At 51.7% G+C, this 15,934-nt stretch overlaps 6 protein-coding genes across 6 annotated transcripts; 3 read left to right on the plus strand and 3 right to left on the minus strand.

Moving 5' to 3' along the window:
* The first annotated feature begins 192 nt into the window (after window positions 1–192).
* Window positions 193–531, plus strand: BO85DRAFT_299907 (uncharacterized protein). The gene has a single exon (XM_025655333.1). The coding sequence runs from the start codon at window positions 268–270 to the stop codon at window positions 460–462; it is 195 nt and encodes a 64-aa protein (XP_025515295.1). The 5' UTR covers window positions 193–267; the 3' UTR covers window positions 463–531.
* A 70-nt stretch (window positions 532–601) lies between these two features.
* Window positions 602–1,229, minus strand: BO85DRAFT_520142 (uncharacterized protein; the record flags this gene model as incomplete). Its single annotated transcript, XM_025665106.1, has 1 exon — window positions 602–1,229. Exon 1 carries the CDS (start codon window positions 1,175–1,177, stop codon window positions 602–604), a length of 576 nt encoding a protein of 191 aa, XP_025515296.1. The 5' UTR covers window positions 1,178–1,229.
* A 320-nt stretch (window positions 1,230–1,549) lies between these two features.
* On the minus strand, window positions 1,550–3,629 carry BO85DRAFT_397368 (arylsulfotransferase family protein). The gene is made up of 2 exons (XM_025657018.1): window positions 2,491–3,629; window positions 1,550–2,437 (listed from the first exon to the last, which is right to left on the minus strand). Exons 1-2 carry the CDS (start codon window positions 3,292–3,294, stop codon window positions 1,751–1,753), a joined length of 1,491 nt encoding a protein of 496 aa, XP_025515297.1. The 5' UTR covers window positions 3,295–3,629; the 3' UTR covers window positions 1,550–1,750.
* A 2,482-nt stretch (window positions 3,630–6,111) lies between these two features.
* Window positions 6,112–8,075, minus strand: BO85DRAFT_421002 (putative isoamyl alcohol oxidase; the record flags this gene model as incomplete). Its single annotated transcript, XM_025657913.1, has 3 exons — window positions 6,112–7,507; window positions 7,567–7,767; window positions 7,828–8,075. The coding sequence occupies 3 exons, from the start codon at window positions 8,073–8,075 to the stop codon at window positions 6,244–6,246; spliced, it is 1,713 nt and encodes a 570-aa protein (XP_025515298.1). The 3' UTR covers window positions 6,112–6,243.
* Window positions 8,076–9,751: 1,676 nt separating this feature from the next.
* On the plus strand, window positions 9,752–11,046 carry BO85DRAFT_477883 (uncharacterized protein; the record flags this gene model as incomplete). Its single annotated transcript, XM_025662857.1, has 4 exons — window positions 9,752–9,907; window positions 9,983–10,355; window positions 10,420–10,502; window positions 10,537–11,046. The coding sequence occupies 4 exons, from the start codon at window positions 9,752–9,754 to the stop codon at window positions 11,044–11,046; spliced, it is 1,122 nt and encodes a 373-aa protein (XP_025515299.1).
* A 2,596-nt stretch (window positions 11,047–13,642) lies between these two features.
* On the plus strand, window positions 13,643–15,751 carry BO85DRAFT_299949 (putative MFS sugar transporter). The gene is made up of 3 exons (XM_025655334.1): window positions 13,643–13,988; window positions 14,050–15,323; window positions 15,377–15,751. The coding sequence occupies exons 1-3, from the start codon at window positions 13,895–13,897 to the stop codon at window positions 15,533–15,535; spliced, it is 1,527 nt and encodes a 508-aa protein (XP_025515300.1). The 5' UTR covers window positions 13,643–13,894; the 3' UTR covers window positions 15,536–15,751.
* Window positions 15,752–15,934: the final 183 nt, after the last annotated feature.

A 15,934-nucleotide genomic window follows, 5' to 3' on the forward strand; every position in this document is an offset into this window, starting at 1 on the left:
GAGCCAGCCTCGGGTCCAATCGGGCGGCAGCTGGAGGATGCACTATCAATGATTGGGGCCGAAATCGTGGGGTCATGGGACTCGCGGGCACCAATCAAGGGGAGGGAGTTGTAAACCGCCACTATCTCTATGAAGCAAGTCAAGAAGCCGTCCAATTCATAGGGTTGTTGTGCCTTGAAGCCTCAGGCAGATGATACATCTATAGTTATCTGCTCAAGCACCCTCCACTACATCTTCATCACGTCACCACATCTCTACTGTGACACAATGCCTACCAGAATCCTCATCCAAACATCTCTCGCAGCCAGCATCTGCTTGCCTTTCTACATCCCCTACCTACGATCCAAACATCCTCCACCTACACCCCATACACGCAGGCAAGTCATACAACCTTACCCAAGTTGCATACTACCTACTATACTAATCACACAATACCCACCAGCAGAACCTATCCAGCCATAGGACCCTTATTCCACCTCTACTGACCGAACAACAAGCATTGAACCCAATAAATAAACAAAATCACATTCAACATCACTCACATCAGGATCAACATACTACCCACCTCCTCTCTTCCACCCCCTTAAACCCCAAAGAGAACCTACGAACACAACCTAACCACCAAATCCCTCTCCGCCCCGACAACCCTAACCTGACTCCCCCCGACCGGCACCCCATCCTCCCAAACAATACTCTCCTCCCACCCACCACTATTCTCACCGCCCTGCACAACCCTAACCTGCACACTCACCCTCCTCCCCTTAAACTGGTCGCCATAAACATCCGACAAATCAAACCACACCTGGTTCTGCCCTTCGACAAAGTTATACGCGAAGATGGTCTGCGGCGCGCCCGTATACAGTCCGTTCCGGAGAGTCGTGAGCTTGATGCTCACTCCGCCGGTTTGCGCGTCGTGGTGGTAGGGTTCCGTGTAGTTGGAGTATTGTTGGGTGGTGCTGTTGCTGTTGCTGCTGCTGCTGGTGATGGGTGCAGCTGCGGGAATGGTGATTTGCGGGCCGACTATGGATGAGACGGACCATGCATAGATGGGGAAGGCGCATGTGTTGAGGATTATGGCGTGGCCTGGGGTTATGGTGCTGGGGGTGATGGTGTCTTGGGGGGTGGGGTGGGTGGTTGCGAGCCGGAGAAGGAGAGGGAGGAGGATGGTGGGTTTCATCTTGATGTGGGGATAGTAAGTATTAGAGAGGGATGTGGTTTTGAGGTGTGCGGTAGCTACTATGGAGGGTTGGATCAGTGGGCAGGTAGGTGAAGGGTCTATATACGTTGGTCTGGCTGGATCACCACTGCGTATAATGTTGGCTGGTTGCACATTACGTCTGGCTGCAGGTACTTGTGCTCTGAAGATTCCCAGCTTGAGCACGGTCATCACATCTCTGCCGGTGCTGTCGCACTAGTCCTCCCCAGAGAGGCAGATGGGACACACAAGTGCGTGATGGACGGGACATCGTGTCACGTCTGATTTGGGAGGAAGGATTATCTGGCCGTCTGAGGATGCCATTCTTTTGCAGTGTGTGTTGGCAAAAATTCCCAAAATAATAAGGTATGCGAAGCTAAAAGATGGACTTCGTATAGCTCTATTCATCATTGCTAGCAACAAGCAGAATGCTGCCGTAAAGGGTATACTATTTACAAAACTTAGAATCATCAATATATACAATGAAAATCTGCATGTACACCCTGACCCTCGCTCAACACCATCCCAACCGTCATTTGTGCGTCAGAACACTGTCTAGAAGTACGCCATGGCGGATGTCCCCAGAGGAATGTTACCCTTCCGAGCAACCACTTGGAGCCAGTTGGTGCGCAGTCCCGTCACATGCGCCGTGGTCTCGAACCCGTTGCGCTTGATCGACGTGACAAATGTCGGGTCAACCGCATCTGCCGACGAGGCCGTGTAGATGGCCCAGTTGTCATACTCCGTAGCTCCGTTCCAGCTCATAAACAGAGTAGCCGCATCCGACGTCGTCCGCACGATTGCCACGGCGGGCTGCCAGAAGGGGGTCGCCTTCCACTGGCACTTGTAGCCGCGGTAAGACGCCACCGCATTGTCGTCACCGAACTGCGCCGTCATCACCTCGTTGTTGTGGGCGTCATACTCCTTGACTTTCGCGATGGAACCGTAACCGAGCACAACGTGAGACGTCTCCTCACTGAGAAGCTGGTAGCTGCCCTGGCTGACACTGTGTATCACGTCACTCGAGTCTTTCAGCGTGCGCAGCGTGGACACCTTGCGGTTGGCCAGGTCAACGTGCAGATTCAAGCCGGTGGTTGCGTCGACAGTATCCGTGGGTGTGTTGGCGTTGTTGAACAAGCTGATTTGCATGCTGTCTTCCGTCTGGTGGTAGACACGGATGTCGTGCTGCCAGGAGAAGATGGCACCGTCATCAATCTCAAAGTCGCCGGCGTTGCGTTCACCCTATCAGATTTTAGCAAGTAGGTTACAACCAGAGCGAACATGATTCCACTTACACTGAGCTGCCACATCACTGATCCATTGTTGTGAACATAGAAACCGGACCAGTAGTGACGCAGCGAAATGATGTATCCTTCATCCATCAGCTCGACGGAGTTGATGTGGTAAGCGTCCCAGGGCTTGTCCTGCGTCCCCTGATCTGCTCCCAAACCCTGCTTGGAGGCCTCGAGGGGGATGTCCTGAAGGTGGTCCAATGCGCTCCACTGATACACAATCTCGTTGGTCGCGATATCGATTTCGAAGAACATGCCGTCGAGCATATAGTCGTCCACCTTGCCGCCGATGGAGGACAAGTCATGCTGAGTGACATTGTAGGCCGTGACCAAGAGAGTGTTGCGATCCGTCACATGACTCTCGTGTAGATCGATGTACGAATCCCTGGGGGCGCCGTCGGGCGAGACGAAGTTGTCCTGGAGGGTGACGGTGTAGATTTCGCGGTAGGTGTTGTCAAGAATATGAACCGTGCCGTATCCAAAACCCAGGTCCATCATGTTTCCGGCCCAGAAGGTGATGACGTCCTCGTTGAAGAGTTTCTGCACCTTGAAGTTGGCCGTTACCTCCTCCGGCCCCTGGTAGATCAAGTGGCCGTCCTCATCGTATATCAGGGCAGCCGTTCCTTGCGGCTGATTTCCACGGGGACCGACGAAGATGTATCCCGGGTCTGTTTGGCCGGACTTGGTGACCTTGATTTGCGGAGGGGTGTATGGAGCGGTGCGGTAGGTGCTGTAGGGGAAGGTGTCGGCGGCTGCTTGCGTGGCCAGCAGCAGGGCGCTGCAGGCGGCGAAAAGAAGGCGAGCCATGTGGGAAGAAAAGAAAGCTGAACGCCTAAACGAGCTGTAGAAAATTAAAGGGTATATAGTATGTGATCCAAGCAAAGTGTGTTAAGCGAGCGACTGATAAACCCCTCCAAGTAAGGTAGGGGACTCCTAAGCAAAGTGGAAGTGGAAAAGAATCCCACACACACGGAGGCGTCTGACAACAAGATGCAGACAAGCGGGAATAGGCTGAAAGAAAGAAGCAAAGAAAAAAAAAGAGACGCTAGAAGGGACAGAATCGAAGGAAAGAAGGAAATCACGGAAGATATTATAATGGGAGAAAAAAAGGAAACGAGGGACACACGGCCAGGCCGCCAGATCGGCCAGGAGAGATGGAGAGATGGAGACGGAGCGAACGTAAACTTGCTGGAGACCTTCCCGGCAGAATCGGGGATGGCAGCCACCTGCCTTGCCGGATACAGTAGGCGGAGAGTCTATTCCGCTCCAGGCACGGGACGGAGTGGCAGATAACGGCCGACTATTGGCGGAACAAGGTGGCCGATCAGGCTGGCGGTGGGAATGCCATCCACCCCTCTGTTTGGTTGTTTCCCTCTGCCGCATCCACAGGCCACGCACCCCCTCGCCGCTGTCCGCGGCTCTCAATGGGCCCTGTCAACCCTTGGCCAGGGTCTTCATCTGCTGTGCCAGCCTGTTCCAGCTGCCCTTTTATTGTGACCGTCCCCGATCGTCTCCCCCAGCCTCAAATAACAACCCTTTCCACCTCACGATCTCCCCACTTGCACCCTCTACAAGACCCTGTTTATCCGACCCTGTTCGCTGATCAGGGCTCGGACTCGACAGCCACGCCATTACGAGGCAACTATAGCCGTGGAATTGGACATAACGGGCATCTCGCTTCGACGCGGTTCATTCCAGTCAATCCGTGCGCTGCTCATCCTCAGTCTGCATCTCGAAGCGAGGGTCGCCGCGGCACCAGCATCATGATGGATCAGCAGGGGACGGAGTATGTCCCGTTATTAGCAGACCATCTGCGGCAGCTGCAGAGAACCCTGCACAGGATGCCTGTCGAATATCTATCTGTCCAATATCGGCGCTGTAAAGCTTGGTTGATTAACAGACAATATACAGGAAACGACTGTTTCACCCTATGCCCCTGTCATAAATTTTACGAGGAATGGACTCCCCACCATCTACCCGTCTTTCACTGCATGCAGGACATTCAGTCAAAACACCAGCTCAGTACACAGGACGACTTCCATGGCGGCCATGAAACATCCACACAATAATTAGACAACAGGCTGTTTTCCATACCTTAACACCCGCTTGACGTATTCAAACAGCAGCATTTGGGCAAGATCTTCGAACTAGTACCTGGACGGAGAAGTAGTTCCCACTTTCTTCCCCGCAGAGATATGACTAAGCGATCCCGTGACCGATGTCTTGCTTGCCTCAGGTCGCATAACTTCTGCACGAGTTGCTCAGACCTTCACTTAGGCGAGATTGCGCACGGCAAGATGTAAAGAGGTGAGCTTGGCGACTGCTCCAAAATCTACATCAAAAGTATAGCCGGCAAATGACCAGCTGCTTGCCCCGAAGCAGTTCCTAATTAACCGAGTCGGAAGATCTTAACTCTCGACCTCCCCTACCTGGATTGACTTATCCCCATTAGCAGTCGGGTTTGTTTCATGACTGTGACTTCAGTCAATCAGTGGAATGCATCGTTGTCATGTGCTAGAAGCATGGTGTCAACTTATGCCTGTAAGATATTGTCGGAGACATGACAGTCTGAGGCACGCTTCGGTGAGTATTCTGAGAGATACGAGTGAGACCTTCTTGGGAGAAAAACCACCAATAGTCTAGTGTACTCCTTCTGGCTGAATCACTGTGTAGAGATATCTCAGACTCTGCTCGTAACAATATAAAGATCGACTCAAATAACTGTCATAAGCGGGACATTACGGAAGGGATTAAATGGTCAAGAACGAGGAACCAAAATGTCAGCTTACGATTAGCTCTCAGTTATGGAGAGATTGTACCACAGATACCCCTGTTCCAGCATCTGCTTATTCCTTCATGAGCTATAGGGAATTAGGTTGTCTAGTAGCTTGGGCCCCGAAACAATGTAGAGACATCAAAGTTAAGTAAACGTAGACCGAACCCGGGGAAATATCTTCCGACAGCAAATATTTATATCTTCATCAATGATTTACTTTCGAGCCAAGCACACAAATATCATAACTACCTGCACCCGTGATATACTAGGCATTTATAATTGACCTCCTGTTCGATAGTTAGGCTTGGAATTCACCATCCAATTACCCCCCACAATCACTATTTGTGATATGACACCCCTTTCTGTTTTTTTGGAACATCAAGATACTTCATAGCGTACATTATTATCGGCCGTAGCATTACCGCGGTAAATAAGAATTATTACTAAGTACGTAGTAGTTATGACTCGGTGCCGTAACTACCAATGCCTCAGGCAGATAATATATATATATGGCATCTGAATGATCGTAGTACTATTTGTACCTTCAATTTCTTATTTCTGGGTTATTTATTCACCTCTCTCTCTTTATTATTGCTATTACGCTTATGCCCCCTTTTTCTAATTATCCCTTTTCTTGTCCCACAGAACTCTCCTAATTCACCCAAGCCGTCGATTGGAAGCATGACGGGAATATTCTTCCTATGCTCTCGCTACTTGGAGTGACACGACTAGTGAATTTGCAAAACTGCCCAATACCTAGTATCTATCATGTTAAGGCAGTTTTGCTTTACTATAGTTCTCACTGATCAAGGAGAACGAACATAATCAAATAATAAGGGGGTAAAAGTTGAATCACGTAAGAAAATGACATTATTAGTCTATGAAAGCCGTAATCTATCGTCTATACAACCGCGCAAGCTCAATACTGTACAGTAAACATCCACATATAAACATTACGTATGGGGTATGATACAATATTCTCAGACAGCAGCGCATGCCTGCTCAGTCTTGCACATGCGACCCGATTCAGCCACAGACCAGTACTCGCTACCGGCACCCTTGGTGACATAGAAGACATGGTCGGGGTCGTACTTCTCCTTGACCTCGCAGAGCTGGGCGTAGTTGGCGCCGAAGAATTCCTTCTGCCAGTTCTGCTGACGGAAGCTGCCCTCGTTCTCGTAGGAGCCAGAGCCGGGGGTCACGGCCTCGAACTGGGGCATGTAGTCGTTGGCAATGCGCAGCTGGTCGGCGACCATCTCGGACCAAGGGGCAGTCTCGTTCCAGGCGGATCCGAACTGCATGGTCACGGCGGCGTTACGCCAGGGCTGGAAGACGGCGTTGGCGGTGTCGTTGGAGTTGGTGACGTTCAAACCGACACCGACAGCGATGAGACCGTCATTGGTGATGTTGCGGAGGACGGAGACGAGGTCGGCGGTGTTGGAAGTGAGGGTGTCGCGGGGGAGGAGGCGACCGCCGTAGTTGTACTGGCCGACCTCGAGGTTGCCGTAGGGGAGGGGTCCCATGTACTTCTCGTAGTGCTCGTAGTAAGAGGAGTACTGGGTGTAGGCAACGGTGTACGCGATGCCCAGGTCGGTCAGGGCGGAGAGGAAGGGAGACAGGATGGTCTTGACCTCAGCGGTGGTCTTGTTGTAGGCGGTCAAGGGGTTGATGAGGAAGATCTCGTTGGTCATCTCATAGATAACGGTGGTGCCAGCATCGACCATGGCGGGCAGCAGGGTGTGGAAGTGCTCCACGGCCTCGAAGAAGAGATCGGAGGTGATGTTGGCAACGGTGAACTCAAGGGCAGCACCGGAGACGGTGGCATCCGGGTGGGCCTTGACGGTGAGAGAGGTGACAACACCGAAGTTACCGGCACCACCACCACTGAGGGCCCAGTACAGGTCGGTGTTGTTGGTCCGGGAAGCCGTGATGACCTCGCCCGAAGCAGTGACAACCTCGAAGGACAGGGTCTGGTCAGCACCCAGACCGAAGGCAGTGCTCAGAGCGGAGTGACCGCCACCCATGGTGTATCCACCAGCGAGACCGACAGTAGGGCATTCGCCGCCGACGACAACAAGTCCCTTTCCGTGGGTAGCATCGAGCACATTGTAGCCCGTGACACCACTGCCCAGCTTGACAGCAGAACCCTCGTAGGTGGAGTCCGACCACTCGGTGATCTCGACGTCGTTCAGGTAGTGAGTCCAGATGGCCAGGGCACCAGCACCAGTGGAACGGCCAAGGTAACTATGAGATGGATTAGCAACACCATCCTACATGATATAGAGGAATAGTGCAGAACTTACTCATGACCGGTGTTCCTGATCACGAGACGGATGTTGTTCTCCTTAGCGAAGTTGACCGCAGCAACAACATCATCAGTCGTGGAGACGTTGACAGCGTAGCTCACGTAGTTGCCAAGCAGGCAGGGCCGGGACTCAGGCTGGAAAGGATCGCAGCTCTGGTTGGCAAAGTAGGGCTGCATAACAGAAGAAGAAGAGACCAAGCTGAGATTGTCTGACGTCAGCATGGTCTAAGTTTAGGGAGTGGAGGAGGGGGTGCCTTACTGAGTTTGCGGGTAGTACCAGTTGTCCTGCAAATTCGTGCACTCGGCGCCATTGTAGTTAGGGTCATGGCAAGGAGTACCAATGGGAACAGTCGCAACCAAGCGACCGCCCACAGTGCTATTGAGGGAGTCCCAGCTGGAGGTCGAAGGCCAGCAGCTATCGCCGGGCAGGCAGTGGCAGTCGCTAGAAGCGACAGCCTTGGAGGCGAGAGCAGCGACGGTTGCCGCAAAGGACCAGGAAGCCTTCATCCTGCAAAGATAATGAAGGAAGGAGAGGATGGAAGAAAGGAAGTGACTGGATTGAGTGAATAAAGTGACGATCCCTGCCGAGGGAAACGTACTTTATATGCAAATCGATACAGGCAGCCGTATCTCAAGATCAGGAGGAGGCTATTCAGCTATCATCGGACATGTTCCCCAAGTGCGTAAAGTCGCGGAGCAAACAGTGGATAATTCTACCACCGCGGATTAGCCGGGCGCTGGGTAGTGGAAGAGATACTACGGAGTAGAGCGATGACCAGGAACTGGCCGAGCCGCCGAGGCAAGAGGTGTGGATGGATTTGGGGATGGAATTAGTGAGTTATCTGGCTGACACAGGGGCCGGAATCATTGTCCAGGCACAGTGGCACACACACGATCGGAGAACGGCTTCCAGTTGGGCGATGGGACAGTGGCACTTGCTCCAGGTAATTTCGGGCCCCGCTCGCTAGATTGGCTATGAGGCGTAGTATTGGATCAGAATGGCACCATGCAACTCCAGAGGGCAGGATTTAGGCTTTCGGCGAGCACTGGAACCGGACGGAGTGGATCTGTGCTAACCGTTTTATTGGCAGCTGGCCGATGGTGCGTCTAAAAATGAGTACCGCGGATGTTCCGGGGATTTGTCTTTGCCCTCGTCCACGAACAGACGGTGCCGAATCCTTCACACGCTGCTGACTGACTCCTTCGGCTTGCTTCGGTGCCTGCTAGCGATTCCTCCGTGGTCTGAGATAGAAAGAACTTGTCGCTAATATTTCTAGTCTGTTCAGTTGCTCCTAATTTTATTTTGATTCAAATCTCCCCTTCCCTCTCCCTTGCCGGTGTACGTAACTTTTCTTTGCGACCAAGACCAAGAACGCCAAAGGCTTGTTCCTGAGTGTGCTGGCTGCGGCATCTCTCAACTCTGGAATGTGGCTTGAATAAGCTGAAAAAAATTTCCCTCAAAGTTTGACAACGACCCACCGTTATTTCAAGCAAACACGACGTGAGGATCCCCGTACCGGTCGCTGTCCATGGTGAGCTTAGAGCAAGGGATCATCTCTCTACCCTCCCCGTAGGGCATGGGTAGATCTGCAGAAAGTGGGAAGGCCATAACGGTCATTTGATTATCTTCAGTGCCGGCTGCAGGAGTCCTAATAAATTGGAGTACCGGCAAGTGAGAATCCTGGTGTTATTCTAGAAATGAACAAGGATGAAGCCGACCCCTGTTCACCTCGTGGCGAATGCATCCACTGCTGCACGCTAAGCGCCACCAGGATTCCAGTAGTAGGGTTGGATTATTCAGACTCTGGGACTCTTTTCCCCGGCGACGTCTGCCTATTGGGGAAAGCTTTGTCCAATTGCCCTGGCCAACTGGGACAATAGTCTCCACTGTCTTTCGCGAGATTTGTCCGTCGGGTCGCCGGAGTACCCAGGAATTGGATGGATGGAAGGACCAAATCTCCCTAATATTATGTTATCTGCACCATGGATCCAATATCCCAGCCATGCACGAACCTGTCCAGTCGGCAGTCATCAGGACTAAGGCGACTCAGAAAGTATAATTCCCCTGGTGCCGAAATCTTGTGGGAAGCAAGTTAGTCTTACGATAAAATAAATATACTTGAGTGGTCGCATCTGTTCTGCCAAAGAATGACCTCTATCGTCGCGGACCTTTGCCCTTCGTGATGGGTTCCAGCATAACCAACCCTTCCGGACTGGCCCTGGAAAGGGGCATGTGGGCTGCAGTTGCAATAGCCACCTTTATTCTCATTCTCCGAATAATTGCAAAGATCAAGATTCGCAACTTTCGCATTGACGATGTGTTGATGATCATAGCCTGGGTAACTAATCGTCCTTTCCTCTCCCCGCACTAACCATGGGCCCTTTTGTCGCATGTCTGACCATCTGTGTTTCAGGCACTGACACTCGCATCCACGGTCATCTTGACGCTTTCTGTCCAAAATGGCTTCGGCACGAATCTCACCAAACTCCCGTTCCATAACACTTCGAAGGTGCTGAAATACATCTCCTTCGAGGTACTCCTTGTCACCCTCAGCACCGGCATCGCCCGCTCATCATTTGTCCTCTACCTGTTGGCTATCCTCGGTGGAAAGAAGAAGTATTGTGTCGCATTATGGATTGTCATGTTGCTGCAGCTCAGCGCCAACATCGTTTCTGCGGTACTGCCACTTTCCATCTGCCGCAACGCTCGCGTTCTTTGGGATCCAACCGTGAAGACAACATGTGGTAGTAGTGTCGCGGTGGTCAACTTTTCTTACTTTTCGTCAAGTAGGTCCTTGCCATCCACTGGCCGTCTCAACTGGGATGTATGGCTAACGTCAGGTGTATCTAGCCGTCAACTCTGCTACTGATCTCTTCCTGGCGGTGTTCCCCACCATTATTTTCTGGAACCTAAACTTGAAGCTGCGGATCAAAGTCAGTTTGATTATCCTGCTTAGTCTCGGAATAGTGTCAGTATATCAACGGTTTCACTTATTGTCCTGTCAGCTTACACAGAACTAGTGCTATGGTCGCCTCGATCATCAAGACCACCAAACTCAAGGAAGTCCCTAGCATCACGAACCTCGGTGCCGGCGGTGCGGTCGAGTTGATTCGCTGGGGTTTCTCAGAGAACCTGATCATTATCATCACCTCCTCCGTGCCCTGCATCCGACCTCTACTTATCTCGTCTGTGAGAAAGCTTTCAAGTGCGGCACGTTCTCGCTCCTACGAACTCAGTGGTCCGCTCTCAGGTCAGAAAGGAACCGCGAAGAACGGCACCTTCCAGTCTCATGCGCAGGAGCAGCCCAGTACGGACAACCGCGATGACTGCGACAGTATCGAGCAGATCCTTAAGGATAGCTACCATTCGGGGTCGATGGTGGAGTCCGGGCGGGGGATTAAGAAGCAGGTTGAGATCTCGGTGGTGTCCAACCAAAAGGGCAGCCGCTGGGGTAGTGACCGGACCAGCCGCTCATAGCGAGACATGTTTCTTTTGTTTGTTTCTATACTACCTCTACTACTATCTGTCTCACTCTAGACAGCCAAACGCATGTTCACGAGTTACGCCAACTTGTCCTGCTATTTAATGCCATATAATAATGAGTTCAGACATTTACTGTGTGCCGTATATCGTTTTGCGGAGCCCACTTATTCTCCGGACCCAAAGTTTTCCTCTGTAATCTACAGAGTATCCTCTTCTCCAGGGATCTCTCCACAGCGCTCTGTCGGGAGTGCGTGCTTCTGTACCATCATTTGACACCGGAGGAATTACTCGGTTGGGCAGGTTTGCCATCGCCGGGAATCGTGCCTATTTTCTTGTCGGTCGGCGTACCGGAGTGAGACATCGATCCGGGCTTACGGTGAGCGAGGAAGCAGGCTATAGATATCCTACTCCTCAATAGTGCGCTTGGCCGGCTGGACCATAATCGTTCTTCATCGCTAAACGACTCAGTCCTCGCTACATTAGGCAAGCATCCGAACGTCGGAAAAGCGAGTCGCACACCCAGAGACGTCCAGACCTGTCTCAGGTGTGAACCACGGTTCAAGCGAGCGGGAGTGGATCCGGCCTCAGCTCACTGGGTGTCGATGCCGACTCCAGAAACTCCACCCATTTCTGTGAATCAAGGCAAGATCGACCAATTTTTGGGCCAGACCGGGAACGGTCAACCATGAGGCCCTGGCGGCAGCACTTCAGATATGACTGGCTGATCGAAGTCCCTTATCTGGCATTTGGCGGTTATGCCAGTGGTCGGAATTCGCTGGGAGAGATGCAGACCCCTGGATAAAAGTACCGTAGTGCCTTACTAGCTGGATGTCCACAAATTGTGACTTTGGTTGGGAAGGGAAAGGGCGGTGGTGGTAGCTTTGGTGCCAGCTCTCGTGTGGCAACTGGATCGATCATACGACCTACTTCCAGTCTCTCATGCTTATCTATGCATCAGAATATCTTGAACTCTTATCATAACCCAAAATATGGACAATGATCTTGGTCGTTGCAACGGTTCGTTTCAAACGTCCACACTAACCTGCCACGTGTAGATCCTACCCATCCATTATGGGGAGGGAGTCCGCGGCCGCTCGACAATCATGTCGATCACTAACCCGGTCCAGCGACTGATTCATTCGCGACTGCCATGGCTATCACCTGCGCTTTGAACGACGTCAGGGTTCTGGGGTGATTGCCCGGTTAGGAAGACACACCGTACAAGTCCGTGATGGGTTGTATTTGCTTGTGATGATGTCTTCTCCTTGGTTGCTAACATCGGACTGTTGTGCTGTGTTAGTGCGATAGAATAGCCGATCGTCCTACAATATCAGGCATATGTAAATGGAACTAAAATAAAGAAACGATATGTTAAGCAGAAGAAGGATGAGGTCATGAGAGACTATGTCATCAAGAGCATGCGGGTTCTTCAACCGAGGTAGCGAGAGATTCCTATACTGGAATGCTAGTATGTTGGCTAGAAGGAGAACTGGCGATGCCTCTTTAAGTGCGAATTTGGGAGTTACAGTTCCGCTTACTAAGGTACTAGCTGAGAATAATGCACATTGGCATAAGATGAGAGAGCCTGCATATGGAAATTGTGCTTTCTATGATGCCTTAGGAATACATGATCTCATAATCTCACGTGATGCTTGACACCAATGACATAATCAATTGCTTACATCAGCCGGTTCGAAAACATGTGATCGAGAGTCCTGCACTATACCATTTCTGGCGATGACTGAGCACGTCCAGACCCTTTTGGGAAAGGAGGCATTTGCTCCGTCTCTCTTCCAGCGTCGATCTGAGCTGGGCGCTGCCTTATCGATCGTGACTCCATCTGTATACAGACATCCTCCAGTCCTGCCAGACCTTGGATACTACCATGGTCGATGATGCTGGACAGGATGCAACCGACAAGGGACCACCAGTGGCCCCGCTATGACTTGTAGGAAACGATTGCGGCCAGCCAGTAAGTCGAAGTAACCTTAAGTCCCCATAGTTGGATGGAGCGCATGCTGACTGGCTTGATTCCTCGTCGCTCAGTCCACCAATGGTCGCATCTTCTCAGTTCTCACACCCCGTCCGCTGTCGATCATCACGACATTTTGCGGGGTACCGATCCCTAGCCCTTCACCATGTGCGACATATCGAGATCTCAAAGTACCCCAGCTGTCTCATCCAGATGTCGGAGACTCTGGCGGAAAGGAGGGCCAAAGAATCAGCAATACAAAAAGCAATTATAGATCTGCTCTGGAACCTAGCTTTCACCGATGTTCAAACTCAGTCTCTATTTTCCGATTTGGAGAGCGCGAGCCGTGTCGTCACAGACGGCTAGCACGTCATCCGCACCAGCTGTTGCCCATCCGGAACCAACCATCTTCGCAGAGTCGCAGACATCAGAGCCTGACGTCCGGACTTGGCCGCCCTCCCCTCCGCTAGTGCTCCAGTCGAGCGCCCCGGGGCGGGGGTTTATTGCCTGATGACCACTTTCATCGATATGTCAATATAAAGGATCTTCGCACGGACGCCGCATACCTGCCATCTGATTGCACAAAAGCAAGGGGCCTGCCTACCTGCAGGCGCCACAGCTGATGGGATAGTCCATTACTTGTTATATCCCGCGGAAGCTTATAGTTGCCGTGTAGCACGCGCAAGCGCGAATCACGCAACAACAGGGGTCTGCCAGCTGAGCCACCGAGACTTTGGCCTGATCGTCTTAAATATCAGTGCTGGCACTGACAGGTTATCTGGCTCTCTGTCCCCCTTACTTCCCAAATCGGCTCTCACTGCTCCTAACCCGCACCGAAAGCGGTCGCTTTGAGGACCAGTCTTTCTCACAATGGGTCGGAAATTGGGCCTCTTTCGAGCTATCTATCTGGTGTCTGCTAGTTGCATGGGCTCTTTCGCCTTTGCATTCGACACCGGTGTTATTAGTACGCTGCGCACCCTTAATCATTGTTTAATGCAACGACGAGCTAACCAGACAATGGCCAGGCGGTGTTCTTACGCTGACCTCTTTCCAAAATGACTTCGGATACACGGTCGCTCAGAAAACCTCGGTCAACTCCAATGCCGTTTCGATCCTCCAAGCAGGCGCCTTTTTCGGCTGCTTTTTCACCACACCCATCGCATCCTACCTAGGCCGCCGGCTCGGCCTCATCATCAGTTCCCTTGTCTTCACCGTCGGTACCATCTTGCAGGTCGTCAACTCGCATACTCTGGGCACGTTCTATGCTGGCCGAGTGATAGCTGGTCTCGGCATTGGTGCCGCAACGGTGCTGATTCCAGTGTATGCGGCTGAAATGTCTCCTAAGGATCTACGTGGCCGACTCGGGTCTTGCTTCCAGTTGTTCTTCGCTTTGGGAGTCATGGTCGCCTATTGGGTCACGTACGCTGTGTCGATAGACCAGCCATCCGCAACAAAACAATGGCAGATCGCACTGGGCCTGCAGCTTCTCCCCTCGTCCCTTCTCCTCTTCGGTATGTGCACAGTTAAAGAGAGCGCTCGATGGCTCGCCTCTAAAGGCAAAATTGAGAAGGCTAGAGAGTCTCTCAAATGGGTACGAGGTGGGGAAGAGACTGCGGAGCTCCAGCAAGAATTCGATGAAATTCTGGCTGGTATTGAGGAGGAAGCTCGAATCAAGCAAGGGTTCACCTTCCGGGAACTGCTGCTTCCCGCAAATCGCTATCGATTGTTCATCGCCTTTACGATTCAGCTAGCGGCGCAACTTACAGGAAACACGTCCCTGGCTTACTATGCAACTCAGATCTTCTCCGCTGTGGGTGCAGGAAACTCAAGCAAGCTGGTGACTGGCTTCTTCGGTGTGGTTAAAGTAGTCGGTGTCTCGGTCTTCCAGATCTTCGTTATGGATCGCATCGGTCGGCGATGGCCGTTCATGGTTGGTGCCGCCGCGATGGGGTCGTTTATGCTCATCATTGCCTGCATCTTGGCCACACATCCAACCAGCTCCAGCGACACCGGAAACGCCTCGCCAGCGGGAATCGCCATGATCATCATGACATATTGTGAAGCATTCAGTTTCAACATGTCCTGGGGTCCTCTTCCCTGGCTATACGTCGGAGAGATTTTTTCGAGTCGCACTCGTGAGATCGGTGTGACCGTCGGCGCAGCCTCACAATGGCTCTTCAACTTCATGATGTCGCAGGTGACTCCGCATGCGATTGAAAATATCGGATGGAGGATGTTTCTTATGTTTGCGATCTTCAACTACGCGATCGTCGTATATTCATTCATTTTCTTAAAGGAGGTGCGTCTTATGCCCCACTCTGGATTACTGATGAATCTGCTCACAAGGAATAGACCTCCAACTACTCTCTCGAAGAAATGCAAGGCGTCTTTGGCGGCAGCGACCCTACCAAGGATGACAAACTTACGACTACTGAAACAGCAGATAAGACACATACCAGCGAGGTCGAGGACAATCAAGGGACCAGCAGTGCAACGCCGAAAGAGGGATAATTGATATATTACATAATCATGATAATGTGTGCATAATAGAGACGAAGTGTTGGTGTAATAGCATTGCACAGCCTATGATAATGGCGAGGGTCGTCTATACAGTGACTTGACCTGGCATCATAAGTTACCATCTAACGGAATTCTTTTCTTTCGACAACACGATATCAACCATATCATAAGTCGGAGACCTCACTTTTCCACCATTGCAAGAACCTGACCTGACAGCGGCTAGGCAGAGACTAGGCCAAATCACACTCCCTCGTATACAGGCCTGAGGCATCCACTACAGTTGAAGTGAACACCTGCGGCAACCAGAATCTTCGTAAAACGTAACCGGCATAGAGACTCACAAAGCAACTTAGATGCACAACACTGAGCGGTATATACTATGACAACGCA

Source organism: Aspergillus piperis, assembly GCF_003184755.1.
Source record: "Aspergillus piperis CBS 112811 unplaced genomic scaffold BO85scaffold_9, whole genome shotgun sequence".
Classification (NCBI taxonomy): Eukaryota; Fungi; Ascomycota; class Eurotiomycetes; order Eurotiales; family Aspergillaceae; genus Aspergillus; species Aspergillus piperis.